Source organism: Desmodus rotundus, chromosome 4, assembly GCF_022682495.2.
Source record: "Desmodus rotundus isolate HL8 chromosome 4, HLdesRot8A.1, whole genome shotgun sequence".
In the NCBI taxonomy this organism is placed as follows: domain Eukaryota; kingdom Metazoa; phylum Chordata; class Mammalia; order Chiroptera; family Phyllostomidae; genus Desmodus; species Desmodus rotundus.
Window position 1 is genome coordinate 30,923,817 of NC_071390.1, and position 13,637 is coordinate 30,937,453.

Sequence of the window (13,637 nt, forward strand, 5' to 3'; positions counted from 1 at the left end):
GGATGGGTCCTTGGCATAGTCTCCAAGAACCTGATGTTCTTTCCTTGTGAGCACCCAGCTGCAGTGCCTACACACCTTCTCCCAGCCCTAAGTCAGTAACTCCTTCCCTTGACGACACAAGGTGTCCAGACACTGGAAAAGCTGACAAGTGGCAGAGTCCCATTGACAAGCCACACGTGAATCTCCAGGGGAGATAAAACCAGCAGCGTATAGGTCTGGCTGCCTCCTGAATCCTCTTCTCTTCCCTAACAATAGCAAACCAGACCCTACTAGCCGCCTCCTGTGATCACCAATTTTCCCACAACGACATGGGTTTATAGTAAAATTGACGCACATCGTGCAGCTTTTGTTGTAAGCAGATGCACGGGAGAAAGTATGACTTACTGTTTATTAAGTGAATAATTCTCGGTTGTCAATGCAACATCATTTGTGCAGTCAGGCTGAGTGTGAGTCTCTTTAGGAGGGTTTACAACACAGAGCAGCCTGAAGAAGCACTTCCCATTGTGTGTGTGTTGCGGGGGGGGGGGGGGGGGGGGGGGAAGGGGGGAGGTGGTTCTCTGGGCAAACACAGCTCCCAGGCTCCTGCAACCAGAAGCCATTGCTGTGCCTGAGCTTATTCAAAAAGATATGACAAAAAAAAAGGGAAAGAGTGGAATATGGTTCTTCCACATCAAAGTATATAAAGCAGATGTTTAAATAATGTTTATTCCTGAGAGAGCCAAGTCAATTCAAGTAATGTTTGAGGAGCTAGGAGAGGGATAGTGTGAATCACATAAAGAGAAGGAGGCGAGGTTCTCGCTGGCTAGAACCTACAGTCTAGTGAGGAAGATGGACATTAAATGGTAGCTCGGGGAGACTGTGAGGATTACAAAAGGGGAAATAAATGGGATACTGGATCTTATATAACCAGGGGATTAGGGGAAACCTTCCTGAGGAGTTGGTGCATAAGCAGAGGCTTAAAGAGTAAGAGTTGAATATTTCTTGCCAATTATGACCCAGAGATTCTACTTCTGGGTATATAGCCAAAGAAACCCAAAATGCTAATTTGAAAGAACATATACATTCTGTGTTCATTGCAGCCTTATTTACAATAGCCAAGATGTGGAAGCAACTCAAGTGCCCATCAATAGACAAGTGGATTAAAGAGTTGTGGTTCATTTACACAATGGAATATTTATTCAGCCATTAAAGTGAAATAAGCCAGGCGGTGAGGGACGAATACCATATGATCTCACCTTTAACTGGAACATAATCAACAAAAGAAAAAAGCAACCAAAATATAACCAGAGACATTGAAGTTAAGAACAATCTAACAATAGCCAGAAGGGAGTGGGGAGGGGACAGTGGGGAGAGGGGATTTCAGGAACCACTATAAAGGACACATAGACAAAATCAAGGGGGAGGGTGGAGGCGGGGGAGGGAGGTGGGTTTGGCTGGGGTGGGGTGGAGGGATGGGGAGAAAAGGGGGACAACTGTAATTGAATAACAATAAAATTTTTTTTTAAAGAACAGTGACCATAAGTAATAATAAATCAATAGCAATAAAAAAGAATGAAATCTTATTTGTGACAACATCGATGGACCTAGAGAACATTATACCAAATGAAGTAAGTCAGACAAGGAAAGACAAATACCATGTGATTTCACTTACATGCAAAATCTAAAGAACAAAATAAACAAACAAAATAGAAACAGACTCCTACAGAGGACAGGCTGACTGCTGACGGAGGGGAGGGAAGTTGAGGGGCTGGGTGTGAAGGAGAAGGGATTGAGAAGCGGAAATCGGTAGTTCTAGAACAGTCACAGAGACGTGGATTCCAGCACAGGGAACATAGTTAATAAAATTGTGATAACTACGCATGAGGCCAGGTGGGTCCTGGAAATACCGGGGGGAACCACTGTGTAAGTACACGATTGTCCAACCACTATGCTGTACACCGGAAATTAATACAGAATAATATTGAATGTAAAAAATATATAAAATAAATATTTTTAAAAAGACCAAGAATTAACTAGGAAAAGAAAGGAGGGACACAAAGGGGTTGAGGTTGGGGTAGAGGTGTAGGGGAGCAAAGACTGTGGTCAGGGCAGAGGCCCAGAGGTGGGAGAGGGTACTGCAGATATAGAACTGAAAAGAGAACCCCCCAAAATTGGACCACACATAGACTTTAAAAGCGGCTCTCTGACTTAACTGTAATTTTCCAAAATAGAGTTCATAGCATTTTCTCTGTGAAATGTCTGTCTTGCAATCAGACACCAATTATAAGCAATTAGGGAAATTTTGAGTGAGAAATTTGGTATGTCTGATTCATTTGCTATTCCCGGGAGTTTTTGTCTTGGCTAAATTCCCCATCTCATTTTCAGAAATGTATCTGGGAAATGAACACCCAAAGACTATCACCTCTCACTCGAATTTGTTTCTGATGGCTACAGCTATTCCAGAATGTTCTTTGTGCAGTAATTTGTGCCCCCTAAAGACTGAAAGGAATATAAATGATTACAATTTGCCCGATTGGGTTTATAAACATGTTGTCTTCAAAGACAACCGGTGATAGAGCAGGCTCCTGCACAGGGTAGCTAATGATACAGTTTTTCAGAGGCCTGAAGCTCAGGCGTCCTTAAGTAGGTTTTCTGTCCTTGGAGGAAAATACGTGACACTGTGGACTCACCAAATCGAAAGATGTTCTTTTCATGTCCTTCTTAGATCATGTGTTCTGTTTCTTCCCCTCCACGTCAGCTTTGAAACTCATTCCTCTGTCCTTTCTTGGATCAATTATTTTCTCCCCCTTTAGATCTCTCTGCATGCACTACGACCTGGAACTCCTGAAGAAATGGCCTACAATCATTTAATTTAGTCTTTCTTTACAAAGCGGCACCATCTAGTCAGGCAAGAAATACGTTAAGCAGGCAAGTCCTATTCTACAAATTTAGAACTACCTGTTCTCAGGAAAAGAAAAAGTTTGTGATTTCAGATATATGTTCCAAAGTAGTCAGTCTTCTCCCTTATGAATGCATAAAACATTGAGTTCGGTGGAAAGCAAAGTAGCATTTTAGAGCGTTATTGCTGAGGGCTCTTGCTGGTCATTCTCTCTTTTGTATTTCTAACCCTACCCAGTCAGAAGAGCCGACTATCCTTGGTAAAATTCCGCTTCTTCCCATGGTTCCAATAAACTGGGTAACAGCCGAGGACTAGAGCCCCACAACAGTAAGTGTGATGAGTGGGTTCTAGACGCCTCAGGCACCCTTGTCAACTCTGATTTTCTTGTCAAAATTTGACTTTAAAATAATTAACTTCATAATGTATTGCTCTAAATCACAATGAGATACCACTTCACACCTACTACGATGGCTATAATTTTTTCAAAAAGATTTTATTTATTTCTTGTTAGAGAAAGGGGAAGGGAGAGAGAAACAGAGGGAGAGAAACATCAATGTGTGGTCGCCTCTCATGCTCCCCCTACTGGGGACCCGGTCTGCAACCCAGGATGTGCACTCATGGGGAATGGAATCGCGGACCCTTTGCTTCGCAATCTGGTGCTAAATCCACTGAGCCACGCCAGCCAGGGTGGATGGCTATAATTTTAAAAAAATAGTGTTGGTGGGGATATGAAGAAATTGGAACCCTAATATATTGCTATGTAAAATGGTTCAGTTGCTGTGGGAAACACTTCGGCAGTCCTTCAAAAGTTAACATAGAATTACATATGACCCTGCAATTCTATTCCTAAATACATACCCCAAAAGAACTGGAAACAGATGCTGGAACGAGTGCACCACACACGTGGTCATGGCAGCATTATCCACAATAGCCAAAGGTGAAATCAGCCGAGACCTCTGTCCCCCGCTGAACGGACGAGCTGTGTGCGTACATGCACCGGGGTATCTCGAGTCACAGAAAGACCAAAGCGCGGACCGTGGATACGCGGCACCGTGTGGATGGGCCTTCACAAAACGGTATGTTCAGTACAAGAAGCCAGACACAACACTTCACAAATTATATGATTCCAATTGTTTGAAATAGCCAGGACAGATAAATCTGTAGACAGAATGCAGATTGGTTACCAGTGGCTGGGGAAAGACGTGGTTACATAACATTGTGAATGAACTAAATGTCACTAATATTTCACTTCAAAAGAGTTAATATTATGTCATGCGCATTTCACCTAAGGAAGTTCTTTTTTTACTAAGACAAATGAAAAATAGTGTATTTCCCTGGAAAAAAAAACTTTGATAGGTAGAACATTTTCTTGCTGACAGGAACCTGCTAAATCGGTACTCACACACTCATTTCTGTAAGGAAACCCTGCCTAAAGTCAGGAATAGAACAAACGTCCTCTAGTTACTTGTTTTCTTTTTCTGGTTCATCAGCCTTTATATTAGGAGGAAACATAATGAAGCTTATTTCTTAAACAATCTGTAAACGCTGTTTCTTCTGCCAAAGGTGTGGAGCGGAATTTGAAACATCTTCAGACTCAAGAAGACAGGTTCACGGCTCAATCCATCGCTACATCCAGGACCCACTGGGACGATGACTAACCTGAATAAACGATTTTATCCTTTCCCAGTCAGCTCTTGTTTATCTGATGCAGATATGTAGTTAACCTTCCTTGAGAAAAAAAACAAACAACCCTAAACGAATGATCTCCATTTGATTTTAGAAAGTCTTTTGGTCCAGAAATGCCCAAAACATTTACTTCAAGCAGACAAATTAAAGCCAGTCCACAGCACTCTCATTCTCCCCTCCCGCCCCCCGGGGTCTTTCTCTGTGTTTTCATTTCCTCCCCCTTACCCTCTGCATGTCCCCCAACCACACCGATTTCTGGAAACCCACAGTGACAGAGCAGTAAGAGTCTTCGGATCTTAGTTTCCTTCCTAAACAATGTCCTCTCCCCTGGTTTTCTTCATCTTTTCCATTTCCCTAGCTCTTCTTTGACTATTCAAACCTATAGATCAACATAGATTTTATTCAATTCCTTTAATTAAAAAATTACGAAATTAAAAGCATAATTACAGAACAGTATTGACATAAAAATACATTACTTTAATTAAAAAAACTCGTTCTTTTCAAGAAGTTTCAGCTTCCATAGCTGGAATCTAATACCTAGTGTGATTTAGTCAATTAGCAATTCTTTTTGAACACTACCTCCTTAATGAGTAATTCCTTAAATCTGTTTGAAGGCATTTTACCACCAGATCAGAGGGAATCTAGTAGTTATTCACATATTCATATGAATGGCAATTTTTGATATAATAACTATGGGATCTCAGAGGTACAGCAGAGCTTCCAGAAAGAATTACACACAAGCGAAAAAAGTTTTTTGGCACTTGCCTTACTACGGACGGAACCTTCGTGTACTCACGCCCCTCTGTTCTTATGTTGAAGCCTAATCCCTAATGTGATGGCGTTCGGAGGTGGGGGCCTTTGGGAGCTGATGTGGTGTTGCAGGTGAAGCCCTTAGAATGGGATTAGCGCTGTCACAAGGAGAGACAGGAGAGAGATGATCTTTCTCTGCCAGGGGAGCACAGAGCAAAAAGGGGGCTGTTGGCAAACCAAGAAAAGAACCCTTATCCAGAACCCAACCAGGCGGTGCTCTGACCTGAACGTCCAGCCTCCAGAACTGTGAGAAATACTTGTTACTTAAGCCACCCGGTTTATAGTATTTTTGTCATAACAGCCCAAAGTAAGGCATGTCTTTTGATAATTAAAAAAGTCTTTTTTGATATTATTGTGATGAATCTCTAAGAGTCACTAAATGATGTTCTTGTCAGCTGTCCCCCCCCAAAAATACACTCTTGCCTCATGAGGAGCCAAGATACTAGAAAAGGAAAAAGATTCTTAAAGAGAGAGATGAATTCTTTGCCTATCTGTTGTCTTCACAATAAATAACAACCTAAATTCTAGTAAGATCAAGGAGCTGTAAGTTTACCTTTCTTCCTTCATCACGACCATATACATGATGTTTCTCAAGCATTCTTTTCACAAGAAGACATTCTCTTGATAGAAAACTCTGCAAGACATGTTAGAAGAGGAATATCTGCTTTCCATATTTGGGGACCACTGAAGCTGATTTCGTAACAGAAACCTAACTCTAAATCCAAACCATTGTAATAATGAAGTCTCCAGCGCAACCCACTGCAGCATGGAATGAATTGGGGGGGGGGTGGGGGAGTAGTGAACCAATTCTAGGTTGTGGCCTTAAATGACATTGTACTTCAAATAAAATGCTCACTTTTCCACAAACAAAATTCTACTAAAAAGAACCCAGAAATAATTTCAGTAGCTGAGAATACCCCACAGATATCCTGCTTTGTCTTCTATAATTCACGGGGTCTATAGAGAAAAGCAGGACTTCTGCGAGACAACAAAGAAATTTCATTTCCGCTCAGTCCTCGAGAAAAAAGGAAAACAAGCAACAACTTCAGTTAAGTACTTATTAAGTATTATATTAGTTAGCTCCCAGACTGCCATACAAAATACCACAGACTCCATGGCTTAAACAACAGAACTTTTTTGTCTCACAATTCTGGAGGTTAGAAGTTCAAGATCAAGGTGTCAGCAGGTTTGGTTTCTCCCTAGGCCCTTCTCTTTGTAGACGGCTGTCTCCTCCATGTGTCTTCACATGATCTTGCCTGTTTGTGTCCTTATCCCTTCCTCTTATAAAGATACCAGTCATATCAGACTAGGGCCCACTCTGGTGGCCTCATTTTAACCTAATTACTTTTTTAGAGTTCTTTCTCCAAATACAGTCACATTCTAAGGTACTAGAGATTGGGACTTCAACATAAATGTTTAGGGGGAGACACAAATCAGCCCATGACAAGGACATTGTAAGTGTCAGGCACTGAATACAGACTAGCATCAAAAACCAAAGGACTCTCAGGCTCAACAGTTTCATTTTCTACAGAAACACAAATCTGAAAAGGAATGGACTGTCTGAGCCTTAGGAGGTGAGAGAGTGGGAAATGGGACTCCGGAACTGATTCATACTCAAAAGGAGCCGCCCAGTCTACTGTGAATGAGATCTTCCAGAGGACGCTCATCCAGGGACACTGCTGGTCATGCACTCACCATGCATGTGTGCACACTCACCCACACACACTTGTGCACACTCACACTCACACAGGCCTCCAGGGTGGCTGACAGGGCTCCACTCCCTGGCCAGCCCATCCTTCAATGGTCTGGTTGCATTTCTGATGCTGTTTCTTTCAGACACAGAACCTCAGGCATAAGGCACTCATTCTGCCAGGTGACAGCATGTCACTGGTTTGCTGCCCGTAAGAGGCTGTCCTTCTACTCTGCGACAAGGTCCTCCTGGGAAGTCTGGTTAATTGGGTTTGTACTTGGCAATAAGAAAACCACATCCCCTTCATGAAAAACTTTTCAAACTTCACTTCATGCCTGATATTTTACTTCTCCTTGCAAGGAAATGAGAATGTCGAGAATGCCCACCCCACCCCCAACCCAAACCCAGCACTTGTTTAGTGGAGTATTTATACATATATACATATATATACACACACATATATATTATATATATCATATTATAAAACATATGATATATAATATGTATTTGTAAAAACTGGATTATCTTCTAATTTGCTATTCAGAAAGGATATAATTAGCTTTGCACACTCACAGCCACTTGTACTATTCTTTGCACAAATCTAAGACACTATGTTCTTGGCTTTTAGTTAAGCCCTTTGTATCTATAGGCACCATGCAAAGCCATAGTTTTTCATCATATACCTTTCATTTTACATCCTCTTGGTCTACTACTGTATTTTTGATTTCTGTGCTGACAGCACCACTCACTCCTCAACTATCCCTAGTCCCAACAGTCACCGTTACTTGAATAAATGGTATAATGTTTTGCTTTGATCCAGCATGTCAGAGGATCATGGTGTGTTCAGATGCTAAGACACTGAGGACAGCAGCACTCAGGGAACAGTGGGCTGTCTGTGGAGTCAGCCTTGCAGAGTTAATGGGCCCATAGCTGGTGGTGATGGAGACTCAGGGCCCCATGCACAGGGTAAGCCAAGCTCCACTTCTCTGGTCTAGGATCTGAACTTTCCAAGCCTACATGCTGTCATAAGGTGGAAACAAGCCACTGAGCTACCCACAGTAGGCTCGGCATGTGGGAGAAGTGGAGCACAATCTGGGTGGCACAATACCAGTATGAGGGAATAAACCAGCTGGGGAAGAATGTTATCTCGTCTATGCATGGAAAACAGGGAATACGCCTCTTTATAAAACAGAAATCATCAAACTTTTCAGTGGATGCTAATACATGCCAACAACATAATTTAGGCACCTCAGATGTAAAAACCAGGAAGCAAAGTCTGGGAAAGCTGTGGTCAGCATACAAGACTTTGGGAAAAGAGAAGTTTAGATGAGGTTTGTTTGACGCTGTTAAGGAAAAAACTGGAGATATGGGGGTGGGGGGATGGCTGGAGAGGGAAATGCACTGAAAAGAGAGAAGAAAGGTGGGTTAGAGTAAGGTGAGACCCTGAAGGAGGAGTAGAGACTGAGAGGCGATCAGAAGTCTGCTGGTCAAGGAAAGGACGGCCAGCTCAGGATTTCCCGAGGGCCCTGGAAATGATCTCTGCTGGGCTGAGGGTGTGCCTGAAGAGCCGGTGTTCAGTGTGCTGAAGAATATTTACATATTCTCAAAATACTTCCCCCAAACTACTTATTAATGACAAAGGAGAATAGTAACTTTATACAAGAGAAATCTGTTGACTCTACTTTCACCAATAATCTATTGCGTTGGCCAAAAAGTTCATATAGTTTTTTTCTGTAAAATAAAAGATACATTTTTCCTTTTCACAAATAGTTATTGATTTGGATATTTTGAGTATGTTGGCTATCTCCTACATAGTGTAACGTTGATTGTTCTCTATTAATGTCTCGATTTGATCACTGTCAACTTCAACTGGTCTATCCGACCGTGGAGCATTGTCTTTAAATGCACGTTGATGTGACAGCTGTCACAATTCAACACAAATCTGTTTCAAATGAGGTTAAAGACAATTGCTACTAGGGCCATCTTACAGAAAAAACCAAACCAACTTTTTGGCCAACCCAATAAGTTAAGGCCACCAAAATTGGGAAAAATCAACATTATATGCCACTTATATGATGCATAGAGAGGGTTACAACATTACTTTTGTGGCATTTCTGCCACAACCATGACGTGAATAATCATGAGGAAGCATGAGTTTACCACAAATTAAGAATAATTGTACAAAATAAATGTCCTGTACTCCTTAGAAATGTCAAACTAAAGAAAAAAGACAGGATGAAAGAAAGGTAAAGGAATATGAAAACTAACTGTGATGTGTGATTCCAGACTGGATTTTGGCCAGAAAGAAATAGCAACAAAGGACATTATTGGGAGAACTGATGATAATTATGTATGGGCTATGGGTTAGATAATAGTATTGTGTTAATATTAAATTCCTGATTTTGATAACTTTACTGTGGGTAAGAGAGTCTTTTGTCTTAGAAAATATACACCGAAGTATTTAGTGGTAGAGACTCAATATATCCAGCCAGCTTATTCGAATGGTTTAAGGAAAAAAGACATTCTCTATCTCGATAATTTTCCTTAAACCATTCGAACAAGCTGTCTGGATACATTGAGTCTCTGTATCATATGTAGGTACAGTTTAGATAGATAGACAGATAGTTAAGAAATGGAAAAGTATATGGAGAAAGATGTAAACAGACTAGGTAAAGCATAGTTGCTTATAAGATTCTTCCGACTTTTTAATACATTTCAACTTATATTAAATAGAAAGTTACCCCCTTCACAAATATTCAAGTAGTCAAAAGAGTCTGAGTATTCAAAGAAAGGGTAAGGGGGCTGCACCCCAATTACAATGTTTGTGGAGTTTCCCCACACTACCAAGCAATTCTTGAACACCTGCCGAATGTCCTACAATTCAATTCTGACACCACTCGGAGACAGCATCAGATCCCACAGGTGAAGGGCTCAGCCCCACAAGACTGCAGCCTCCCCAACCCAATTCAGATGCCAATCACAAGGTTACGAAGTGACTGGATATAAATGAGACTTCCCATGACCCCTTTTTGGCTTCAATTAATTTGCTAGAGCAGCTCACAGGACTCAGGAAACCAGTTTACTCACTATATTACCAGTTTATTGCAAAAGACATTAAAGGATACAAGTCCACAGACAGATAAAGAGATAATAGTGCAAGGTCCCTAGCCCTGTGCAGTTTGGGGCCAGGTAGCAAGTGGAAACATCTGGTTCGCCAGCCCAGGAGCTCTCTGAACCCTCCCTTTTGGGGTTTTTATGGAGGTTTCAGTACATAGGGATGATTAGTTACATCACTGGCCATTGGCAATCTGTTCAACCTCCAGCCCCTCTCCCCTCCTGGGAACTCTTCATTCCCATCCTCAAATCACAGGGTTGGTTCCTCCAGCAACCGGCCCATTCCTTTTCCAAGGGTTTGGGAAGCTGCGAGCCAGGAACAATGGAAGACAACAAATTCTATATGAAAAATATATTTTTGTCATCTTTTTGACTAAATACATGTTTCTCGTGAATCACAATATCATAGGGGGTTAGCTCGTATAACAGCTGGGGCAAAAGGGCAACAGGAAACAGAACGAATGCCCGGTAAGCTTGACCCTTAAAGCCAGGCAAGGTGGGCTACGTGGGTGGCCCACGTGCCAGGAACTGCCCTGCCCATCAGCATCTTGTACTCTGGTTCCACGCTGTCCTAAGGTACTGTCTGTGCAGGGCAGAGCTGGAGCTTGAACCCAGGTGCTCGGGCTGCAGGACACGAGACTCTGCTGTCCTGATTGTTACTCAGGTCTGCACCACTTTCCTATTAATGAAATATAAATGTGGGGCATCAACTGTTCCCAGAGAAGCTGTTAATTCTGATCACGTTAATTCATTGTCAGGACCCACAAAACGGAGGCCACCCAGGGGCCCACCCCACCCCACATCACACACCTAACCTGGATCAGCTTGCACTTGTATTTGCAGCTAAATTTTCTCCACCATGTGTCCACCCTCAGGTTTTTCCTACCCATTCTACTGGCCTAAATTGTGCGTAAGTCTCCCATTCCTTCTATTTAATCCATATCTTTTGATCCAGGTAAGTGCTTGTATTATTTAGGACCAGCCACAAACCCCACTCCAAGCCTTAGCAATACCACATCATTGTATGCATGCTGCCCTTTTCAATTTAAACATGTTCTTCCTAGTCCCTGGGCACTGATTTATACAGAGAGACCTTAAATTATGTGTTCTTTCCGAATTATATTCTTTCTGGCTGAGAACTGCCAGTAATTTCCTATGCCTCACTTCTTCTCCCCATCATCCCTGTTTGACCTGCACAGTAAGAGGCTTTCCGTTTTTATTTGAGTCTTTCTGTCTTCCCCTCTGAAGCATCTCGAGTCCTCCAAATCAAGACAGTGAACTGTCTGCGACCTTGAGTCCTCTGACATCAGACCCCTGAGTAGAAGCCGCCTGTTCTGGCACCTTTCACTGAGATCCACTGCAGACAGGCCTGGGGCTGGGACCCGATGACACTGGAAACACAGGGCGGGCTCTGCTGCGTGCAGCCGTGCGGCCAGGCTTCTTCCCGCATGTGGAAATGGCTCATCCTCCACCACACGGAACGGCTGCAGGAACACGGCCTGTCATGGAGACCACCGGGTACTCGGAATTTCTTGTTTGGAATCACATTTTATAGGAATGAGGAAAAAATAGAGCAAAACATCTAAAGCTCTGAAAATGTATGTAGAGACACCTTTATCAGTACTGGTTATATTGTTATTTGCAGCACAATTTATTATCTGGTCATAGTTTCGGGGTACATGAATAGGTATTAATTTAACATCATTGTGACCACTTTTGAGACAGAGCAACCCAAAAAGAAAACTTCAAAATGTGCAAAAGCAATAAATATCAAACTTTCTGATCTAAAATGTATAAATATAAAATATCAGTCATTTCTGGAAACATCTTAAGAAAATCCAGCAGCCAACATCCACGGGCAGGTGCCTGGTGTCGATGGTGCTCATCTTCAGAACGTATCACCTCAGATCCAGCACAATTATTTTTATGTCTTTTACCAACACATGTTTGCATATCTAGGGAAGAAAAATATTGGCCTTAGAATTAGATCATAATGTTTAACAGAATTCTCTTTAGGGAGGAAATAGTAATTTCCTAATTTAAAAATGTTCCTAACATTAAAAAGATTTCAATCAGAACAAGTGCCAAATGTAAACATGTTTATTCATTTTCAAGAATATAAAAATATTTACAGAGGTTGCCAAGTAATTTTCAGTTTAAATAAATACTAACTTCAAAGTAATGTTTCTAGGATGTAACAGCCAGAGAACCTCCAAGAAATCAGTTTGAAAGAAAAGCTGTCGTCAAATAATGTTTCTTTCGGGCTAATTGAGAAGTATGATTACAGTGTCCATGTGATCATTTTCGTGCCCACATTAAGCTGAAATCATTCACAAGACACTTAATATCAACATTTTTATTTAATATTAATGTTTTATTTAATGTTTACTTAATATCAACATTTTATTTAATAATTGTTTGCTTACTTGGAGGCCAAAGAAAACCGTATTTAAATATCACACAGCTACATAAATGGAAAGGTGGCTTAACTACAGAAATTTGGCATTCTCTTGTAAATAAAATACAGTCAGAAGAAATTACAAAGAATGATTTTCTGGATAAGAAAACTCCACACTAAGCAGTCAAGTGTTTTATCCCATATTATACTGCTTAAAAAAAAAAAAAGAAGAAGTAAAAAATAAATGTCTGCAAAAAGTAACTAACAGTATCTACTCACACTGAATAGCCTTGGTTCCTTGGTGTGTGGATGAAATCCCTTCTTTTTACAAGTGGAGACCTCCAGCATACCGGCATTGGTGAGCCTGAAGATGCCAGTGCTAAGTTTCAGGGAGAAATAAAGGTAAAACAATAAGGATTGTTTGGGCCTGCGAGATGCTTTACTTGAATGGCATAAGCAAACAGAGTCCTCAAGTGGGACGGAGGAAGACACCACCAACTAGGAATGCCATGGTGATTGTTTGAGCCAGTCTTACGATGACTGGTCTAGAGGCGAGAAACACTGGAGGGGCCGGTGCTCACTGCAAGCTCCTGCAGGACCGTAATGGGCCAGAGGCAGCTGAACTGCTGGGTGAGAGTAAAGAGGAAAAGGCGAGGCCCCCTGGAGGAAATTACAGGTGGCAGATATTTCTAATTATTCTAACAATGGTGACCGTGCTGGAAGCAACAGCAAGTAGTCATGGAGTGCTGGTCGTGGTGCCAGGCACTATGCTAAGCCCTCTACACAGACTACCGCCTACAGTTTCATCCCCACATCAGTCCGAGACGTGCAGGTTCAGGGTTGAAGGGCCTGAGTCTCAGGGTGGGCAGGCGTCCTGCTAAACACAACATTGGAGGGTGGAGACAGGAGCCCTAGATAAGTCTACGTGAGTCCTCGGTTTATAATCACGCTACAGTAATCATTGTCTCCCAAACCTAGAAGGGTTTTGGCAGTAATTAAACTAAGGCTGGAAATTTTCCTACAACAGGAAATAATACAGTAGAACTAAAATCTCAAATGGT

At 41.8% G+C, this 13,637-nt stretch overlaps 1 protein-coding gene across 4 annotated transcripts in view; it reads right to left on the minus strand.

The window, feature by feature from the left end:
- Positions 1-9,800: 9,800 nt before the first annotated feature.
- Positions 9,801-13,637, minus strand: part of STAMBPL1 (STAM binding protein like 1) — a 49,313-nt gene continuing 45,476 nt past the window's right edge. For all 4 annotated transcript variants that reach the window (XM_024563455.4, XM_045197773.3, XM_045197774.3 and 1 more), the window contains 2 exons: positions 12,856-12,955; positions 9,801-12,133 (listed from right to left, as the gene is read on the minus strand). In XM_024563455.4, the coding sequence (XP_024419223.2) occupies positions 12,077-12,133; positions 12,856-12,955 (157 nt within the window). In that variant the 3' untranslated portion in view covers positions 9,801-12,076. The remainder of the gene's footprint in view (positions 12,134-12,855; positions 12,956-13,637) is intronic.